At 41.1% G+C, this 18,369-nt stretch overlaps 2 protein-coding genes across 12 annotated transcripts in view; one reads left to right on the top strand and one right to left on the bottom strand.

Moving 5' to 3' along the window:
- Nucleotides 1-4,730, top strand: part of esr2b (estrogen receptor 2b) — a 42,519-nt gene extending 37,789 nt beyond the window's left edge. For all 4 annotated transcript variants that reach the window (XM_084914314.1, XM_084914315.1, XM_084914313.1 and 1 more), the window contains one exon: nucleotides 1,094-4,730. In XM_084914314.1, coding sequence (XP_084770440.1) covers nucleotides 1,094-1,205 — 112 coding nt within the window. In that variant the 3' untranslated portion in view covers nucleotides 1,206-4,730. The remainder of the gene's footprint in view (nucleotides 1-1,093) is intronic.
- Nucleotides 3,319-18,369, bottom strand: part of syne2b (spectrin repeat containing, nuclear envelope 2b) — a 124,322-nt gene continuing 109,271 nt past the window's right edge. For 5 of the 8 annotated variants that reach the window (XM_084914302.1, XM_084914304.1, XM_084914308.1 and 2 more), the window contains 16 exons: nucleotides 18,118-18,305; nucleotides 17,839-17,989; nucleotides 16,777-16,959; nucleotides 15,310-15,447; nucleotides 14,997-15,191; nucleotides 14,464-14,764; nucleotides 14,202-14,270; nucleotides 13,667-13,803; nucleotides 13,319-13,448; nucleotides 12,711-12,916; nucleotides 10,570-10,770; nucleotides 10,343-10,465; nucleotides 9,840-10,031; nucleotides 8,482-8,553; nucleotides 5,669-5,718; nucleotides 3,319-5,446 (listed from right to left, as the gene is read on the bottom strand). In XM_084914302.1, coding sequence (XP_084770428.1) covers nucleotides 5,236-5,446; nucleotides 5,669-5,718; nucleotides 8,482-8,553; nucleotides 9,840-10,031; nucleotides 10,343-10,465; nucleotides 10,570-10,770; nucleotides 12,711-12,916; nucleotides 13,319-13,448; nucleotides 13,667-13,803; nucleotides 14,202-14,270; nucleotides 14,464-14,764; nucleotides 14,997-15,191; nucleotides 15,310-15,447; nucleotides 16,777-16,959; nucleotides 17,839-17,989; nucleotides 18,118-18,305 — 2,547 coding nt within the window. In that variant the 3' untranslated portion in view covers nucleotides 3,319-5,235. The remainder of the gene's footprint in view (nucleotides 5,447-5,668; nucleotides 5,719-8,481; nucleotides 8,554-9,839; nucleotides 10,032-10,342; nucleotides 10,466-10,569; nucleotides 10,771-12,710; nucleotides 12,917-13,318; nucleotides 13,449-13,666; nucleotides 13,804-14,201; nucleotides 14,271-14,463; nucleotides 14,765-14,996; nucleotides 15,192-15,309; nucleotides 15,448-16,776; nucleotides 16,960-17,838; nucleotides 17,990-18,117; nucleotides 18,306-18,369) is intronic. The other 3 variants (XM_084914306.1, XM_084914305.1, XM_084914309.1) reach the window with 3 other exon arrangements.

Genomic DNA, 18,369 nt, shown 5'->3' with positions numbered 1-18,369 from the left:
ACACAGTCATCCAGCATAATAAATAAAACTTTATTGCACATGAACACTATTGCACAGGATGTCATCCATTGCAATGTACTCACCTTTGGATTGTTGTTTTAAAACACATATGAACTTGAGTGACATCCTCTTCTTAATCCTTAGGCTTTAATGTAATGCCAGCCCAACTATAAAAGGTGTTATATCACGCTGAGGTCCGGACTGTGCAGGCCAGTCAAGCTCTTCCACACCAAACTCGCTCATACATTTCTTTATGCTTTGTGCACTGGTGTGTAGGGGCCATCCCCAAACTGTTCCCACAAAGTTGGGACTAAGAAATTGTCCAGAATGTTTTGGTCTGCTGACGCATTAAAAGTTTCTTTCACTGGAACTAAGGACTGAAAAGCAACCCCACACCAAACTCGGCCATTGGATTGCCAGAGAACATGTGGCCACTGCTTTAGAGTCCAGTGTTGCTGTGCTTCACACCCTTGCATCTAAAACTTTGCATTGTGCTTCATGGTGTAAATGGTAATGTTCTGATTCTTATATAGCGCTTTTCTACTCTCCCGGAGTACTCAGAGCGCTTAATACAACATGCCACATTCACCCATTCACACAAGCACTTTCTTCTATGATTTTAAGTGCTTATTAACTAACATTCACAATCTGATGGACGCATCGGAGAGCAGCTTAGAGTTAATATCTTGCCCAAGGATACTTAGCATGTAGTCTAGAGGGAACCAACATTAGATGACCTGCTCTGCCTCCTGAGCTACAGCCACCCTGGCGCGATGTCAGGCTGGGATGCAGCTGCTTGACAGATGGAAACTCGTTCCATGAAGCTCTCTGTTTTTGAGCTAATATCATGGTCACGAGAAGTTTTGAGGTCTGTAGTGATCGACTCTGAACTGAACTTATACTTTCCATGTGTCTATTTCTATTTCCATTTTTTTGTAGCAAAAGTCTAAAAAAAACGAGGGGTATCTCAAGACTTGTGCACAGTACTCAAACTTCCCAAAATGAACTTTGACTTTATTTCATGTCCAGAGTGCTTAAGAATAGCAAATCATTCCCTTCCTCTGGAAAATAACTGTAATAATTTCCCTCACAGTTACATTTCTGCGGAGCACCTGTCACTGGATAATGGGGATGCAGGTCCAGGTCCATTGGTGGAGCCAACAACCTACGTCATCCCTGATAGAGTTGTCACGGAAACAGCTTGAGAGTGACAGAACTGACTGAGGCTAAACCTTAGTGGATATTCATCACCCAAAGATTGAAAGAAAAAAAAAAAAAGGAAAAAAAAAAACCATTAAAAAAACAAAACAGAAAGCGCTGTTGTGAGGTAAAGTTTCTCTTGTCCAGATTTTTGTAGTCTTTAAAAAAAATTTTGATCGAATGTATATTTTGTGTGCGTAAATATTTCTTGTGAATGTGCACTACCATCGCTGTTCATAAGGACATCACTGGCTGGCAGCCTGTGTGCATTTTTTTGATAAACAGTATTTGTATCTCTTTTTATCACCTTGATGTAACATCCAGAACAAGCCATCTACAAACCGTCTCCACTTACTCATAAGGGCGCACTTGGCCAACAAGTCAACGTTCATTTCTGTAAGATTTGTTAGTCGTACAAGGACGTAAAAGGACGCTGTTCTCTGTCACCCTATTGTGTTTTTTCTCCTTTATTACTGTGCACTTTGGTGTTTTAATCTGTGCCTGTTTACGCAGGAATTTTCTACAGTCTTTGTACTTATCTGTTTGTGGATTCGATCAGCAGTATGTGGCCTTTTACCAAAACGACTGTTAAACTTGTTCTCTGTTTCTCTGGTTAAACTAATGCTGAATTTATACAGTAAACAGTGGCACAGACCCCTTCTGCAAAGGCTACTAGCAAAATTTGAAAAAAGGAAAATTTCACAATTTAGTCATAGTACTACATCTAATCTGATATAATGAGCTTTAGCAACTTTTTCTCAGACTGTTAGATTTAGAATCGGAACAGCCTGACTGCCTTAAACAAGCCATACCTAAGCCATATGTTTGTACAAGCTAAAATGCACAAAATTAAATTACTTTACAACAACAGAAACTTAGTTTTTTATACTTGATTTCAGCACTTGAAGTTTATCACACTTGAAGCTACTGATCTTGGCTTTACTAATATGCTAATGGTAACACTGGTCACTGTGACATCACCCGATGGTTGGTGAGCCCCCATGATGAAGCCTTGAGTGAAGAGTTTTCATTGTTGTGTGTAACAAAGAAATTTGGAGATAAGAAAAGTCTAACTCGTTTTAACTATGAAAATGACATAAATATCTTAGATAATCCTCCTTTTTAAAAATGCCCAGAATTGAGAAGAACTTTTTTCATTATTAATCTTAAACTACTGCCTGAGCCCATAGTGTTTATTTAAGTCACAGAGTAAGCAGTTCTTGACAGATGTAAAGTCGTTGTGTAGCCAGGCAGATTGCCCCCTGCTGGTCATTAAAAATAATGTAGATGTGTATGGTACATGGGTGTTGGCTCCTCCTGTCAGAACCTGGGAGCTTTTCCTTCCCACTGTTGCCAACTGCTTGCCCATAGGGAGTCTTTGTATTGTTGTAGGTTGTAGGGTCTTTACAGTATGAAGCACCTTGAGGGAACAGTTGTTGTCATTTGGCACTATATAAATAAAGCTGAATTAAATTACTTAGCACTGTATGTCAGCAGTGTAACAGTAAGACACCAAAAAAAGAGAAAAATGTGTTTGTTGCACGTTGCAGATTTATCCATGTTCTTAGCTGTAACTTCTCATGTAGACAAACTGAGCTTTGGCATCAGTCCAGAATCGTTCTGTTTTCAAGGTTGAGAAACTGTTGGCTGTTGATATTTTCCTTTAAAACTATTCAGCTTCTTGTACATATAAACCCTTAAGGGCTCATTTGTGTGTCTTCTTTGCTTTATGATCTCATTAACCACATAAGAGTTGAGAGAACAGCCTGTTACTTGGAACATCAAAACTGCAAACAGGTTATTTTCTGTCACACAAAGCAAACTAAAAGGAAATAAATGCACCATGTACTCATTCCCAAGTCATAAAATGTGCCACTTGTGTGCCAGTGTAAATTTAACCTTAGTGCCAGATTATTTAACCACTGTTAATAGACCAATATATGTTCACTCTGCTTCATTTCCTGATGTTTGTGGATTGTGCACACATGAACACACACCCAAATCTGATGCTGAAGCTGTTTCTGTTGTCTGTGCACGCCGCACACATCCATGTCAGATCTTGTGGATTTTTTCGCCTGTCTTTTCTGTGAACTCACAACCAGCAGCAGCAGCAGCACATTATGGCAAACATGGTTTATTGTCAGTTCAAAATTATAAACAGTACATCCCATAAATAAGAGATCACAAAATAAATCAAACTTTACACACCTTTTGTTGTTTCTGTTCTGTGAGGCTTTTGTGCCGAGGCTGAAATTATGTACAGTTTTGAATTGTTCATAGAATCTTCTTTATAACATTTATCAGTAACTTTAACAGTAAATTACACACATTTAATGATCTTTGATTGTGCATGGACACAGCTACATTCACCTCTCAAACGATTTCTTACATTCAAGTTCAACTCAAATTGTGCCGTGTGGCTCTTGAGACCTGCTGTTCATCTGCACTGGAACAAAAAACAATTCAGAAAAATCTCATTTTGTACGTAATAACGGGTGATCGTTGCAGACTTTCGTGTCATTGGTCGAGTTGGATAGCCCTGCTCAAGTTTAAAACCTCAAAAAAAAGCTGTACCATTTATGATAAATACAGCTCAAAATAAATATAAAATTCCCTTTCATAATACATGGGTGAGGTTACATAAAACAAAAAGTCACATATAGGGCCAAAACCACAGTCAACTACCAGGTCTGTAGATGAATTGTGGTTTTAGCCTTTGGGGGTTGTTGTTGTTGTAAAGCTGCACATCGACTTTGTGAGGAAACTGTCATGAGCAAATTTGACAATAATATTTACCCGCTCCCTAATATTTTAGAAGTAAAAATGGCAGTTACCTTTGGAAGAGAATTTGTTCCTACAGCGGTTAGATTTTTATATTCATTTATATTGTTTAGTATAACAATTTTAATTATCTGTCTGAGCTACGGGCCACCTGAGAGGATGAATTAAGTATATATGCATTGCTGGCTAGCCCACCAGCTACCTGTGAACCTACAGCTCATTCTTTTAGGCAAAAAGTGCCAAACAGCAGGTGAACAAAGTTAGCTGCTAGCCGGTTAATGTGCAACTTTGTCTGGAAACAGCAACCACAGCTGCATCAAGGTGACTCTTAGGTTGAGTGATCGGCTAAAATATCACACGTATATCATAGGAAAATATTCATCACACTGACTCTTAAAAGTTTGTTTATCAAATTTTCAATATATCAACTTAAGAGTTTTTAAATTACAACCCAGCTAAATAGCACAGTTGAAAGCAACAATTTACCCTTTTTTCTTAGTAGTTTTCCATTATATACAAGATTCATTTATAACATTAAAAGAACATTATGAGTTAAAAGAATGGTTGTTCTGTTGGATACACAAAGGCATGTCTGCTGAGGAGTCACTGCCATTATTTACAAGAAAAAAATTTTTTTTTCCGATTTTAAATATTTCAAAACCCAAATAAGAAAAAGAACACGCGTCTTTTCCTTTCTGTACAAAATGTGCTTTTAACAAGTGCCCCCGAACCTAAAGAAACCCCCTAAACAAAGAAAATCGGTACAAATAGCTGCAGTGGTAGAAAATGGCTGGTGTACTCCTCACATTTCTTCAGTTGCTTTGGTAATAACCGCCCTCGAATCCCTCATACCGCACTATACAAAATAGAAGATATCAAAATAAATCGTGGAGCCTTTTTTCCTTTTGCACCGTCTGAATCTGAAAAGTGTGAAATTGTTTCAGCGGGGAAATCAGCTGGCAAATCTACAATCTAAAAATCACAACTTAAACACAGCAGTAATATGGCTTCTTGTTAAGGAGCATAAATAAATAAATAATTTAGTACAGCAATAAAGTTTAGAGTGAAGAACACATGAGTCCTTCAGACATGAAGAACTGTGCTTCATTTTTGTATGGGAGGGAGCAGGTACATGACCCGTCACATTGTTAACGGTGTCTATTTGGGATTTTTACCTCCAATATATGGCTGTTTTTGTTTTTTTTTTCTACTATCCCTTTATAAGGAGAACATGGACACAAAGTGTGGCAGTGATCATGTGGGTGGGGGGCCGTTGGTGTAGTGCAGCATGGGGTAGAAAGATCGGGCAAAGTTGTTGGTCAGTGTACAGCTGTAGTTCTCTTCAGAGAGAGGCACCAGGCAGGCCAGAACCAGGAGCATGAAGAAGAGCAGGTGCAAGGGGAAAGCAGCTCGCAGAACCCGGTAGAAGAGGGGTCGCTGTGGGGAAGAGTCCGGTCTCTGCTCCCTGCAAGTGGATAAATGTTGAGAGGGTAAAGAGATGTTTATGTTGTTCACCAAACAGAACAAAAGTCAAAAACAACATCTTTATTTTTGTATTCTCAAATCCGCAATATAAACAGCCGTTTTGCACTTTGAGATCTAAGATTGTAGTTTTTTTGTTTTTTTTTTAGAATAGTGACTGATTTAAGGTTCATTTAACTCTGACTCTAATTAAATAAAAAGGTACCTTTTGGTCGCTGATTGTCTGACCGGAGCTGCCTGCAGACCAGCCTCCTCCTGAATCAAAGAAAAAAGCACATGTGTTTATCACTTGGACAGCGGCTGACAACACTGTACACAATGGTAGAATGGTGTGTAATAAGAAAGTGAATTTTGCTGAATTTTTGCAGAAAATAGAGATTTTTGATAGGAAACTGGTCTCGAAGCACACTGGGAGAGATATCTGTGCAGGAAGTGTGACTTTATCGCGGTGGAAGCAAAACTGTGAAGGTAAGACAAAATTCATGACAATTTTTTCCAAACATCTTCTTTTGCTGCTGGTTCAGTGACTTTTGGTCAGGGAGTTTTGGAATCTGAGAGATGTCGGCTTTCAGCACCCAACAGCATGTTCGTGTATGTGCCACGGGCTAAACGATTGGCGCTTTGTGTTTGGTTCAGTGGTTGTTGAAATGTTTTTGTGAGCTTTTAGCTGAGATTGTGACGTTTCTGTGGATACCACACATGTCTATATTTAAATAACAGATCTCACAGTACATCCCATTAAACCAGATCTTCTCCTTCTTGCCTCTGGTATGGGGGGCACTGGGGGTCAACACATTAATTGTTTATTGCTTAATAACTTTGTGTAGTATGAATGGCCATAAGGGAGGTTTTTATCAATAGGAAAGCTGTAAAACGTATGAAAATGCAGTGAAAAGTTCAAAATTTATGCTTGTGTTTGTTGTGGTGAGCAGCACATAAAACTAGTTATTCTAAATGGCTTCAAGCGCACATTCAGATCTGAGAGACTCATTTAGACACTGATCCATGGCTCTGTGTTACAAGCACACATTTCAGCATCTCTGCTTTTCAAGGACACTTTATATATAGTCTTTTTTATGTAATATACAGTACTGAACTGTAACTTTAGTCTTTTTCTAGGAAGCATTCTTTTTACAGATTTACTACCACTGGGGAAACAAGGACAAGTTTGAAACCTTTTGTCCTGCACAACCGAAAATTGCTGAAAATTAAAACGGGTATGACTTTATCCAGCTCCTAGTTTAGTTTTTATAAATTCTGCACTCTGCTTTGTAGACTCCCATATCATTGAAATGCAGCAAGATGCTGCTCAGTTTATGTTTTCACTCCTTTCTTTGCGTTTTCTCGACTCGCTTGCATTTAAAACAGGCTCCCAGTCTGTCTGTGTACCTGGCCTGTACCACTGCACTTGCTGTCCCAAATACCGATGGGCCACTGATAACTGACATATGAAATTATCCCACAGGGTGTATGTTTGGCGCCCCTGCTTTAAAACTCCAAGACTTCTTTGGTGAAGACCCCAACCCTAACTAAACCTAAAAGCTAGGCAATCAGAATATGTTTAGAAAAAAACCCTCCAAAAAACCCAGATAGCAATTTTTGACTTTCCCCCCCAAAAAGTCTGTTTGAGAGGGTTAAATGTATTATCGTCTCATATAAATGTTAAAGAAAAAACAGGTTCCAGTTTGAATATTGTGTTCCAGATACCCTGGAAGTTGTATGTTCAGGAGTGATCCTGAACATACAACAAAATGACCTTCAGTGGGCTCTGTGCTCTTTGCTCACTGCCCAGCACTGTGGAGTCCAACTGGCATTTAAATGGTATTGGTAAGGAGTAACGCCACTCCCGAGATCAATTTAATTTATTTATATGGTGCCAAATCCCAACAAGAAATGCCACAAGGTATCTGTGATTGTAGGGTAAGACCCTACAATCAGATGACCCCTATGACCAAGAAAGTAGGAAGGAAAAACTCCCTTTTAACAGGAAGAAAGCTCAGGCAGAGCCAGGCTCAGGGAGGAGCAGCCATCTGCCCCGAGCGGTTTGGAGTGAGGGAAGAAAGACAGGACAATAGACACACTGTGGAGGAGAACGATATCTAATTAATGCTTGCCAGTACAAGTTTCTGGAATTCTGCTGGAGGGAAATATGCCATTCCTCCAAAATATATTCCGCCCTCGAGGAAAATCAGGATTTGCATTGCTTGTTAGCAAGTTAGAGCCATTAATCACAAGCAAAACAGAGCAATACTTTTTGTTTATTGTGACCAGCGTGTCTAATGAGTCACAAATACACAACAGTGACTGTGCAGTTTACAAGTTTTACAGTTTTACTACTGTTTACTCTCATTGTAAAGTCAGGGTTTGTTGGGCTGTTCTGACTTTCCGAGCTGGAAGTCCGAGTTGAGGGGAATCCCAGATGAAAATTCTAATTGGGAACTGGGAAATTTGGACTTAATGTGTAACACATCACAAGACTTTTGCCTCAAATGTAATTTGAGATGAAATCAAACATCCACACTACCAGCATGCCAGGTGAATGTGTGCGTGTTATCAGTGTAGCTAAAAATTGCTCAGTCTAAACACTTGAGTAAATTTACTATTTTGATATTTTGCATTAATAAGAATGTTAAACCTAACGTGTATAAAAAGCATGTCAAGCTTATTAAACACAGTAACACATTTTGTGTTACGAGTAACATTTTCAGAACAGATTAAAAATAGAAAAAAGTAATTTTGTGTGTGGCTGTGTCCGTGGCACCCCTGCTGGCCAAATTACCAAAATGTTCCTGTGTACCAAATGTACTCTAGACTGGTTCAAATGTGGAGAGTATGCAGTGAAAAATACAGTTATTAATATGGTGGATGTTCAGTGGATGAATTTTACTTATTTATTTACTGAGCATTGAACACATCACACTGCTAAAATGATCATGTTCTGAGATACATGTTCAATTTTACTCTATTTTAATGCAGCTTCTGAACAGTCTAAATTAAAGGTAAAACACCAAGGTGTACCTGTTGCAGAAGCGGTGAGCTGAGCTTTCCCAGACCGATGCTTTCTACTTCAGAACTGGTGTAGCAGGTTTCCTGAGACAGTGAGACAAGACTCATCAAACCAGCTCTAAGTCACGAGTTCAGAGCATTGACAGATGATCGGCTTTGAGGAATGTTGAGCAGCAGACGGCTGCACATTTTTGCATTTCCCCCAGATTTGTGTTTGAACAGATGTGAGTACAGAGTTCAGTGAGGGCAAAACTCACGTTTAAAGGCACTGCTATTAGAGCATGCACTTTTCAATTCAATTTTATTTATACAGCGCCAAATCACAACAACAGTCGCTTCAGGCGCTTTATATTGTAAGGTAGACCCAATAATACATAAATGACTTCTATATATTTGAATGATTGACCCTTGAATGGTGGTTTGTTTTCTCCCTTGCTCCTTGCAAGTACATGCCAGAAATTCCCACTCTACAGCTGGACTGCTGTGCACCAAAATATGATCTGAATTACACTCAAAAATAATTTAATGGAAGTGGATCAACTCAACACCGGCTCCTTTTCCTCCATGAATCGTTCTAAATTACAGTCTTTTTCTGGGAAACATCTTGGAAGGGATCATTTAGAAGCTGCAGACCCATAAAGTGTTATCCTCATAGCTGAGTTTAAAAGCTGCAACAATGAGCTAGAAGGCAGAAAAATCTGCAGGTGCACCTTCGGATCATAGTTTTATTTACAGCCAGCAAAGGGTTTTCAACTAAGTATTAGATATGAACATTTATTTTCAGGTATTTAATTTGTCAGATTACTTTTAAACCGCTGAAATGAAGGGATTGTGTTAAAAATGCTTTAGTTCCTCACATTTTAATCTTTTTGTTCGACCCACCGAATTAAAGCTGAAAGTTTGCACTTCAGACTTTGTTGTTGAGTTGTTTCATTTAAAACTGCGTCAAATTTAACTATTGTACAGCGCCAATATTACAAAAAGGTTGTCTCTGTCCAAATATTTATGGGCCTAACTGTATTTGACTTTAATGTTCACAAACAGAAAAACTGATTTTTTTGATGGTTTTTGCACAGCCACATAAACTATAGCTCTATATCAAGTTACATTGTGGGCCACATACAGCTGGACAAGTGAAACAAAATCTTTCATTGTCCTTGTTTCTATGGTAATGGGAGGTTTAACCAATAGGAAAAGGAAAAGTAGTGAAATTTATGACAATACAGGTAAAATGTCAAACTCTCTACAGTCCTTCATGTGTCTGTGGGTCCAATTGGATTCTTTGCCAGGCCATTTCTGGTCCTTAGGACTTTTATTTGACACCGCTGCTTTATATCATGACAGAGATTATGAGAGGAAGATGGACCTACCAGTGTTCCCTGCAGTGTACGCAGGTCTGCAGCCACCTGCCGTAGCAGGAGATGCAGCTTGTTGCTGATGACGTGGACCTTCTCTTTGGCCTCTACACTGTCCTCTCCAGTGGCCTCCAGGAGAAGTTGGGAGGAGATTGCCTGCAGTGATGAAACCCGCCGTTGCCGGCCACGCAGCTCCTCCTGCAGAGCCTGCAGCAGGTGACGACAGAGAGGGCAGTATTAAGACATCAGCTGAGACTCCATAGGCTCTATGTTACTTACACCAATCACTGCAGCTTTCCATAAAACATTCAAGTATATTTAACCTATTATGCCAATCAGGAAGAATGTCATGTTTTGACAACGTGTGAGTAAGTGAATAGGTGTCTCCTGTATAAAACAACGATGAAATTGCAGCAACCATATCTACAAATTTTAGTGAATATTTGTCAGATCCAGACTATTAGAGTCAACATGATGTTAGTGCAAGGCAAGACTAAAAAGACTATAGTTTGTCTCACTGTGAGCGTGTCTCTGTGCTGCAGGAGTGCAGAGTGCGAGCGGTCGTTGACGTTCACTGTGCGGAGTTTGTCCTCAGCCTGAGCGAGCCACAGCAGCAGCGAGTGTAGCGTCTCGTGAAATTCCTGAATAAGAGGAGAGCAATTCAGGTCAAATCACATTTTGTGAATCACTCCTACTATTTTGAACTCTATGGGGTAAATGTTCAGGAGGTGTCTCTATGTCTGACCTGACACTGCATGACAGCAGAGTGCAGGCTCCTCTCCCAGCTCTCCAGGCCGCTGCAGGCCTGAGTCCAGCTGTGATTGGCTGAGTCCAGGGCCTCCTGCTGCTCGTGCAGCTCGGTGCTGTCGCCACGCAGGAAGTGACGGGTGCTCAGGTTGATGGAGATCATCAGACACTTGTAGCTGTTGAAAATCTTCTGCATCTCCTTAGCAGAACCCCCCCCCCAAAACATTAATTTTAGACAAACGACAGATGAAGTGTTCCAAAATCTACTGTGCTGACATTCCTTTCATTTGACTTTGATTATTCTGCATTGTGACTTGTATTTCCCCAAACGGTTGTTAATCAGAAGAAAAAGTAAAGTTGGGTGGAGTGAGCACAAGGAAAGGCTGCATGCAGTTTTATTTGATATAATCCTGCTAAAATTGCAGTTAAACTATACAAAATAAATGAACATCCTCCAGCCCATTCTCTTCAGTAGGACAAATGACATGACAACTCATCTACTTTCAGTCTTCACACGTTATTTCCAGTCTTGTCAATGTCATTTAAAATGGAAGATTTTTTTAACATCTAAATCAGGAAAAAAAAAAAACAAAGAGCAGAGCTCTTACCATGCAACTGCTGGAATTCTAATTTCTCACCAAAAACAGCTCTTTTTGTTAACACATCTATAAGATTTTTCCTCTAATCTTGTCTTTATCCACGCTGAATAAATTAACACTTCTTTAAAAGATAATTGACAATAAGTTCATCATGAAAAAACATACATCTTTAACATGCTATATATTCAATAATATTAGCTTATAATCCAATAAAACTGAAGTTAGCACAGGAAAAATCAAATATTACCTAATTTATTTATTTCTTTTTTTAATAAGGAAGAGGAGAGCAGGAGGAGAAACAATGTCACTTTAGATGTGGTTTGATCTGAAGTATATAGTCTACTCAATCTAATCAGCAGCAAGTCAGTTAAACTTTTGGGATATGATCTGGTCAGTTAAGTAGCAGAGGAGGTTGCTAATCAGTTTCAGCTACTTTGGTGTTAATGAAATTTAAAAAAGGTGCACTCTGATCTTTTCGTACTGTTTTTTCAGTAGTTTTGAATTTGGCTAAGGTGAGCGTCATTGCTGTTAGCATCAGGAGATACCTGGACCTTACAGAGGTTACACAGGTAGTCCAACTCCTCTATGACGGCACATCAATACGTGACATTGCCAGAAGGTTTGCTGTGTCTCCCATCACAGTCTCAAGAGTATGGAAGAGATTCCCGGAGACAGGCAGGAGACTAGGAGAGCTGGACAGAGCCATAGAAGGTCCTTAATCCATCAGCGGGACTGATATCTGTTTCTGTGCAAGGAGTAACAGGATGAGCCATTTGCCATAGAATACCAAAATTGGCAACCCACCCTGTGCTTTTCACAGATGAGCAGCACAGAACAAGAGCAGGTCCACCCTGAGCACATGTGACATGGTCTGAAGAAGTCAAGAAGAAAATTACGCTGCCTGTAACAGGCAACAGCACCTTGATTCCCAGGTATTGGGATGAACACCTTGTCAGACTCTACACTGGTGCAGTGAGTCCTAGGTTCCCCCAGCCTTGGAGTTGGAGCATGAAGTAATTTATACCACTGACTGGCCTCGACGCTCACCTAAATTCAATAGAATACCTCCTGGACATTATGTTTTGGTTCATCTGATGCTGCCAGGTTACACCTCAGAGTGTCCAGATTTGGGAGGAAATCCCCCAGGACACCGTCCATGAGGCGTGCATAAAAGCACATGGGGACCAAGCAAACTGTTGAGTAGCATTTCTGAGTTGCTGCAATGAAATTTCTGCAGAATGGACTAGCGTGCTTTGTCATTTTTTCATTTTGATTTTCACGGTCCATTTGAATTCAGCCCTCTGTGGGTTTATAATTTTCGGCCCCATCAAATGATGTGGCGTCCTTTTGTTCCTATCACATTAGTCAGTCCATATATGCAGCCATCCAACATTTTTGTTTTCTAAATGTTCCTTTCATGTTTTTTGAGCAGCGTATACACTTCGGCTATGCCCATCCTAGGAAAATATCCCAAGGTTTCACTTTTTATTTGCCTATTTTTCTTCCGCGAACGTCCTCCTGCTCTCAGATTGGTTGTTACCTTGAGTTTCCTGATGTTGACCTCGATGTCTCGGATGCTGGTGGACGGTGCTATTCTCTGCAGCCTCTCCAGCTCTGGCAGCACCCTGCCAAGCCAGGAAGTGACATCAGACAGGTCAGAGTTAAGCTTCTGCCACTGTTCCAGGTCCTGCTTGATGTCCGCTGCGTTTTTTTGTGCTTGTAGCAGCTCCCAGCGCTCGATAACACCTGAGGAAACAAGGAAGAGGGATGAGTATGTGTATAAATGCTACTTGCCACACACACGGATCTGTTCAAGATTTCTGTACTCCACTATCCATCCCCCTTTTATGTCCTCTTTTTTTCAAAGACGTCTCAGGTGGATCTGCCAGACCCAAGAGCTTTGGCAGCCTCTGGTCTATTTCCTTGCTCCATTATCAACAAAGGCACATTTGGAGTTTGAGTCCATGTTAGTAAATTTTTGTTATCTTTTTCCTGGGCTACACAAAGCAGTGTCCTGTATTTTAGTGTGTGGATTTTCTGAAAATGTGTTTTCCGACTTGCCTTCAGGACCTCCAGCATGATCCCTACTGTTACATGTTTCAAACAGAGTGAGACCTCTCGCACCTGCGGTTATCTCTGTCTGCGTACCCGTGCTGGTATGCTTGCTGGCCGTGCTGCTGGTCAGGCCTGCATCCTCCAGCTCCTCCTCATCGTTCAGCATGAGTTTGACCCTCTTCACGCTGTCGATGCTGCCACTGCACTCTGACATTAGCTTCACCTGAACACACAGATACACACACAATCAGTTTGAGTCGTTACACTGGTTAAAAAAAAAGAAAAAAGGAAGCACTCTGCATTCTTATGCCTATGTGTTTTATTCTTAGAAATATGAAAGATGATAAAAAGTCTTCAAAAATCTATCATAGTGTACCATTTCTATTGTGTTTATTTTGGACTTGACTGTGGACCCAATAAGGATCGTGTGTTTGTACGTACATAGCCCTGCTGATGGAAGGGAGTGCCAGTTGTATGTGTAGGGAAAGAGCTCAGGGCTTGGATGATATCTCGAGGAAGCTGTTTCCTCTCCGGGGAGCCAGGCAGATGCCAGCTCGGCATGTCAGTCACTGACTTCACTGAGGAGACCGAGAGGAGAAAACAGTGACTGTTAAATTTAAAATAAAAACTTCAGTGACAAGAGTAATGATGGAAAGACAGCTCCTTTCACCAGCCCTCCGACACATGCATGAAAAGGTTCACCGTGCATAAACCAAATGAATAAACCACAAATGGATTGAAGAAACACACACAACCGACTTGCAGTATCATGCAGGTCTCATGATCTTCAATCGCTAACCAAACTAAACCAAACATTTCAAAGTGAATGATAATTTGCGGCCGTGCGCAGCCACATTTGTGACTCATGGTGGAAATGGGGTGAAATAAGAGAAAAGATTAAAAAAGGTGAAAGCAAGATGCTAGTTGAAAAAAAATGCATAGCAAAGCAGACACATGCAGGAGGCAGAGCGCCTACCCGAGGCTGCTTTCACTGCACTGGCAGTCACTTTAAAAAACGACTCTGAATTCTCTGTGACCTTCATGTCTGTAAGAAACAGTGGAGGTTAAAGTCTCACAGCTGAGGATATGGAGATCTGCAAAGGTGTTAAAGGTGTTACAGGAATATCAAAAACATCTGCATAAGGATTTTTTTCAGCTTTTTTCATCTGAAGAATTAATACAGAATGCTATATAACACAACTTAACCCATGAGCCTAAAGTCCTGACACGAAGCTAACCTGACAGAGCGCTGAAGAAGGTGCCATCCTCGTCGTCCTCATGGGATGATGACCCCCCCACGTCGACTGTGTGATCCCACTCTAGGGGGATGGAATCCACACTGAGGGGGGTCTCTCTTCCTGATCGCTCTATAGGGGGTACCAGGAGGTGGCACATCACCTGTGGTCCACCCGAAACTCCTCCCACTGCTATATCCACCTCCTTCCTTCTCCTCTCCGCCATCCAGGACGGGGTCAAATCGGGTGAATCGTCTCGGTCTGTGTCTCGGTCTGACATCTCCCTCTCCTCCTCCTCCAGAACCTGCAGGTTGGAAAAAAAAAACCCTGATAAATAAGATGACAAATGTCTCTTGAAGTTAATGTCTGTGAGGTAGACACATATTTTAAAAAATGAAGCATGTCCTCAGATTAAAAAAACAAAACAAAAACAAATGCTTTTATCCCATTCATTCTCAGAGCAGCAGTTTACAGGTACAGCCAGTCTGAGAAAACTCCAGCTTTTTTATTGTTTCTGAGTCATTTATACTACTAACCGGACGTCTATTGACTAGGCGGTGATGGAAGCGAGCCACTCTGCCAAACACCTCCTGGCAGTAGGAGTGGAGCTCCTCCAGCTCATCCTCAATAAGCACAGCATCCAGAGGAGCACTCTTCTGGATCAGGTTCTCCCCAAATACGATCAGGGCATCGATTTTGTTGGTGTTCAGGGTAATCTCCTGCTGAAAACCCTGCAGAGGTAAATAACACGACGGTATGAAAATATTTCAGCCAGTGAGAGACCCAGCCAGTCCATCAATACGTAAACAGGATAATGTTACAGCGCAACATCAGTAGGGAAATACTCACGTTTAGCTCTCTCATTTTCTCTTCGATATCGCTCTCTGAGAAGTGCTCTACATTGGTGAGCTGAAGGTCCATTTCAGTCAGCCAAACGAGGATCCCCTCACGAGTTCCCTCAAAGTCTTCTCTTTGAGACGTAAAATACTGAATAGGACAGAAATATTACTTTTAGTATATTCCTTTGATGCCATAAACTGTGTGCTACAAATATTGCCGGCTTATGTGATCCAGATATCAACTTGCTGTGTAAGTGTAGTTTCACATTAGGTTGGGTGATTGTTGATAGGTTGAGCCTTTCACCAATCGTTTTTAAAAGAGCGATTTATTTATTTGCCCATGAGTAAGTTTGTTAATAATGTTGAAGCTAAGAGAAACAGTCAACAGAAAAAATAATAGCGCTGTTTTAACGGTACCCTCTTCTATCTGCGAACTAACGCACCCTCCTCAGAGTGCGCCCAAATGCAGTGATTCAATTACTCAAACTCTTAACAGAAAGACAGAAAGGCAGTAGCCTATGTGGGGAGATGGGGAGGAAAAGAAAGGGAAACTGGCTTCTTTTTTCCACTATAACCGTGTTTACAGGCTGTTCCAGTGTTTATCTGACTTACACACTCAACCAAACAACAAATACAAAATTATATAAAAAGTAAGTTAAAAATCAAAATGTGTCTTCCAGCGAACATTAAAAAACAATCTCAGACATAAAGTCTTTTGTGCAATTTGGCGAATCTCAAATAAATGAATGAATGATGCAAAAAAGAGCTATATTAATACTGAAACAAACAAGAAAAGAAGGTAAAATATTCCCTCCTTCTAAATGCGCAACTCAGTCCATGCATGATTACATTGCTCCGCCCATCAAAAAGTCACCTGTGCAAATATATCGTCATTTACTGGACTAACGATTGTCAGTTTGAAAAACTTTACATATCGCCCAACCTTAGTAACAACTACTGTGATGCAAACTTGTGATACAGAACCCATCTGCACAGTTATGGTTACAGACTCTCTACACTTGTGTTTTTTGTATTAATCATTTCCCAATAATGTAGCCCATAATGTAGCAGAAAATCTGATTTTGTGAGAGCTCTTGCCGCTGCACGTGCCTTATTGGCAATTGGCAGCGGAATTCTTTGATTACAAGGCATCTCCATAAAGCAACAAAAACATCTCCATCTGTTCAGAAGCACATGGCATGAGGAAAACGCCTCCCTGCCAACATGATGCCATGTGCCCTGTCACCGTCTGAGAGGTGACCTAAATCCTGACAGCTTAGCGTGGAGCAGGGAGATACTACACAGATCATCTGATAATGCCTGAAACACAACAATGTTTGATTTCTGTTTATATATAAATATATATATGTATGTATATCTATTTATTTTTTTAATTTTACAGTCACTCTTGCTTCTAACAGAGTAGCTTTCCTAAGGTACCTTCAAGCCAGTCCTGACCTCCGACCTCATTTCTCACCTTCAGTCTGCGGAGCACGGCAGCGACCCTCCTCTGCAGGCTGTCCCACCGCTGGTTCCCCTCGTGGACCATGACCTTAAGTTTGCTGGCAGCGTCGGTGCGGTTCTCTCGGGCCAGACGGCGGTACTGTTTGTTGACCAGCTCCAGCTGAGTCAGGCGCTCATGAACCTGCCGCTGGAATGCCTGAAAGTCACACATGAGTGTCAATGAGAAGAACACTTCAAGCTGGAGCAGGGGCTTTAATAGAGTGCAAATGCTTTGATGTATATGTTAACATAGCCGTGTTGAAGATTACGTTAAGAAAAAATCCCCAGAAAACAAAGAACTAGTGAACAACTAGTCACTTACAGAAAGTTGTTAAAGCAAATTTTGTTGATTCCACAACAGAAATGTGAGCAATGGTTATAAGGCTGTGTGAAAGTTTTTTTCTTTATAAATACAACCCACAGCTGATTTCCATCTTTAATAATGACACTCCACAGCTTCCATAATATGTCACTGACAGCCAGGATACATAATGTAGGTCGCTGGTATTTTCTAAACACCACTATATACACTGGTTCCCTGTTGCTGTAGAAATGAAAGCATTTCAGCAAAGTCCAGATTACCAGACACTAATCTGTGCTTCTAATCTAGACCGGCGCACCAAAGGTCACCAGTGAGTCACAGCGCAACAGGACACCTGAGCACTTAAAACTGTGTTTGATGTGTCTTTGGTGTCTGCTGATTCAAGGGAAATATAAAATTAGAAAGAAAAACAAAAATTGAGAACAAGGCAATTTAACAGCTAGTTGCTGAACCTTTTTCCCTCTGGACCAGACATTCATGCTGTCCTGTCTCCCTTCCCTCACCCCTAACCCATCACAGCAAGTGGCTGCCTGGTGCTACCGGCTTCTTCTTTTTAAAAGGGAGTTTTTAATTTCCTTTCCTTTTTTTAATGAATGAGCTGACCTTTTTACATTTGAACATACCCCTGGCTTTTCCTGTAGTGCTAATATCAGAATGCACAGAAATCCCAATTATTTAGGTCTACCCAAACAGAGAGCAAAATAATCTGCTGACCTCAAACTTCTTGAGTTCCTCCTTGGCGCTGGTGTAGAGGACGTCGGCGGAGTCGGGGCTGGCTGCTGTCAGTTCTGCCGTCTTCAGCCAGTGTTCAAAGCGAGAGTAGTCATCGAGGAACTTACACCAGAGACGCCACGTTTCCTCAATTCTGAGGGCAGAAAAGGCACATGTTAACTTCTAATCACAGTAGCCCGAGCTCTGGAAGGTGTAAGACCCCCCCAACCACTGTAAACTAAAGAATCAGTACACAATCTTCAACCCTTCCTGGCTGCTCACCTCATCCTCCTCTCCATGGACATGGCACAGATGTTTCTCCAGCGGCGGTCCAGGCTGAGGGTGGTCTGCTGGATCGAGTCGTTCTCCGAGTCACTGCCGCAGGCATCGGCATCGTGGAGCAGGACGTCGCACAGCGTCAGCACCGAGGCCACGCTCTCTGTGTGCTGCTCGATGTCCCGTTGCAGATCCTGCATGCCAACCGGCACAGAAAAAACAAAAGACAAAAAACCTTTTTCTTTAACTTTCTCCTCT

This window comes from Perissodus microlepis, chromosome 19, assembly GCF_051167445.1.
Source record: "Perissodus microlepis isolate ML-2025 ecotype Zambia chromosome 19, ASM5116744v1, whole genome shotgun sequence".
Taxonomy (NCBI): domain Eukaryota; kingdom Metazoa; phylum Chordata; class Actinopteri; order Cichliformes; family Cichlidae; genus Perissodus; species Perissodus microlepis.
Note: the sequence above shows the minus strand (reverse complement) of the source record. Positions and strands in the feature narration are given on the sequence as shown.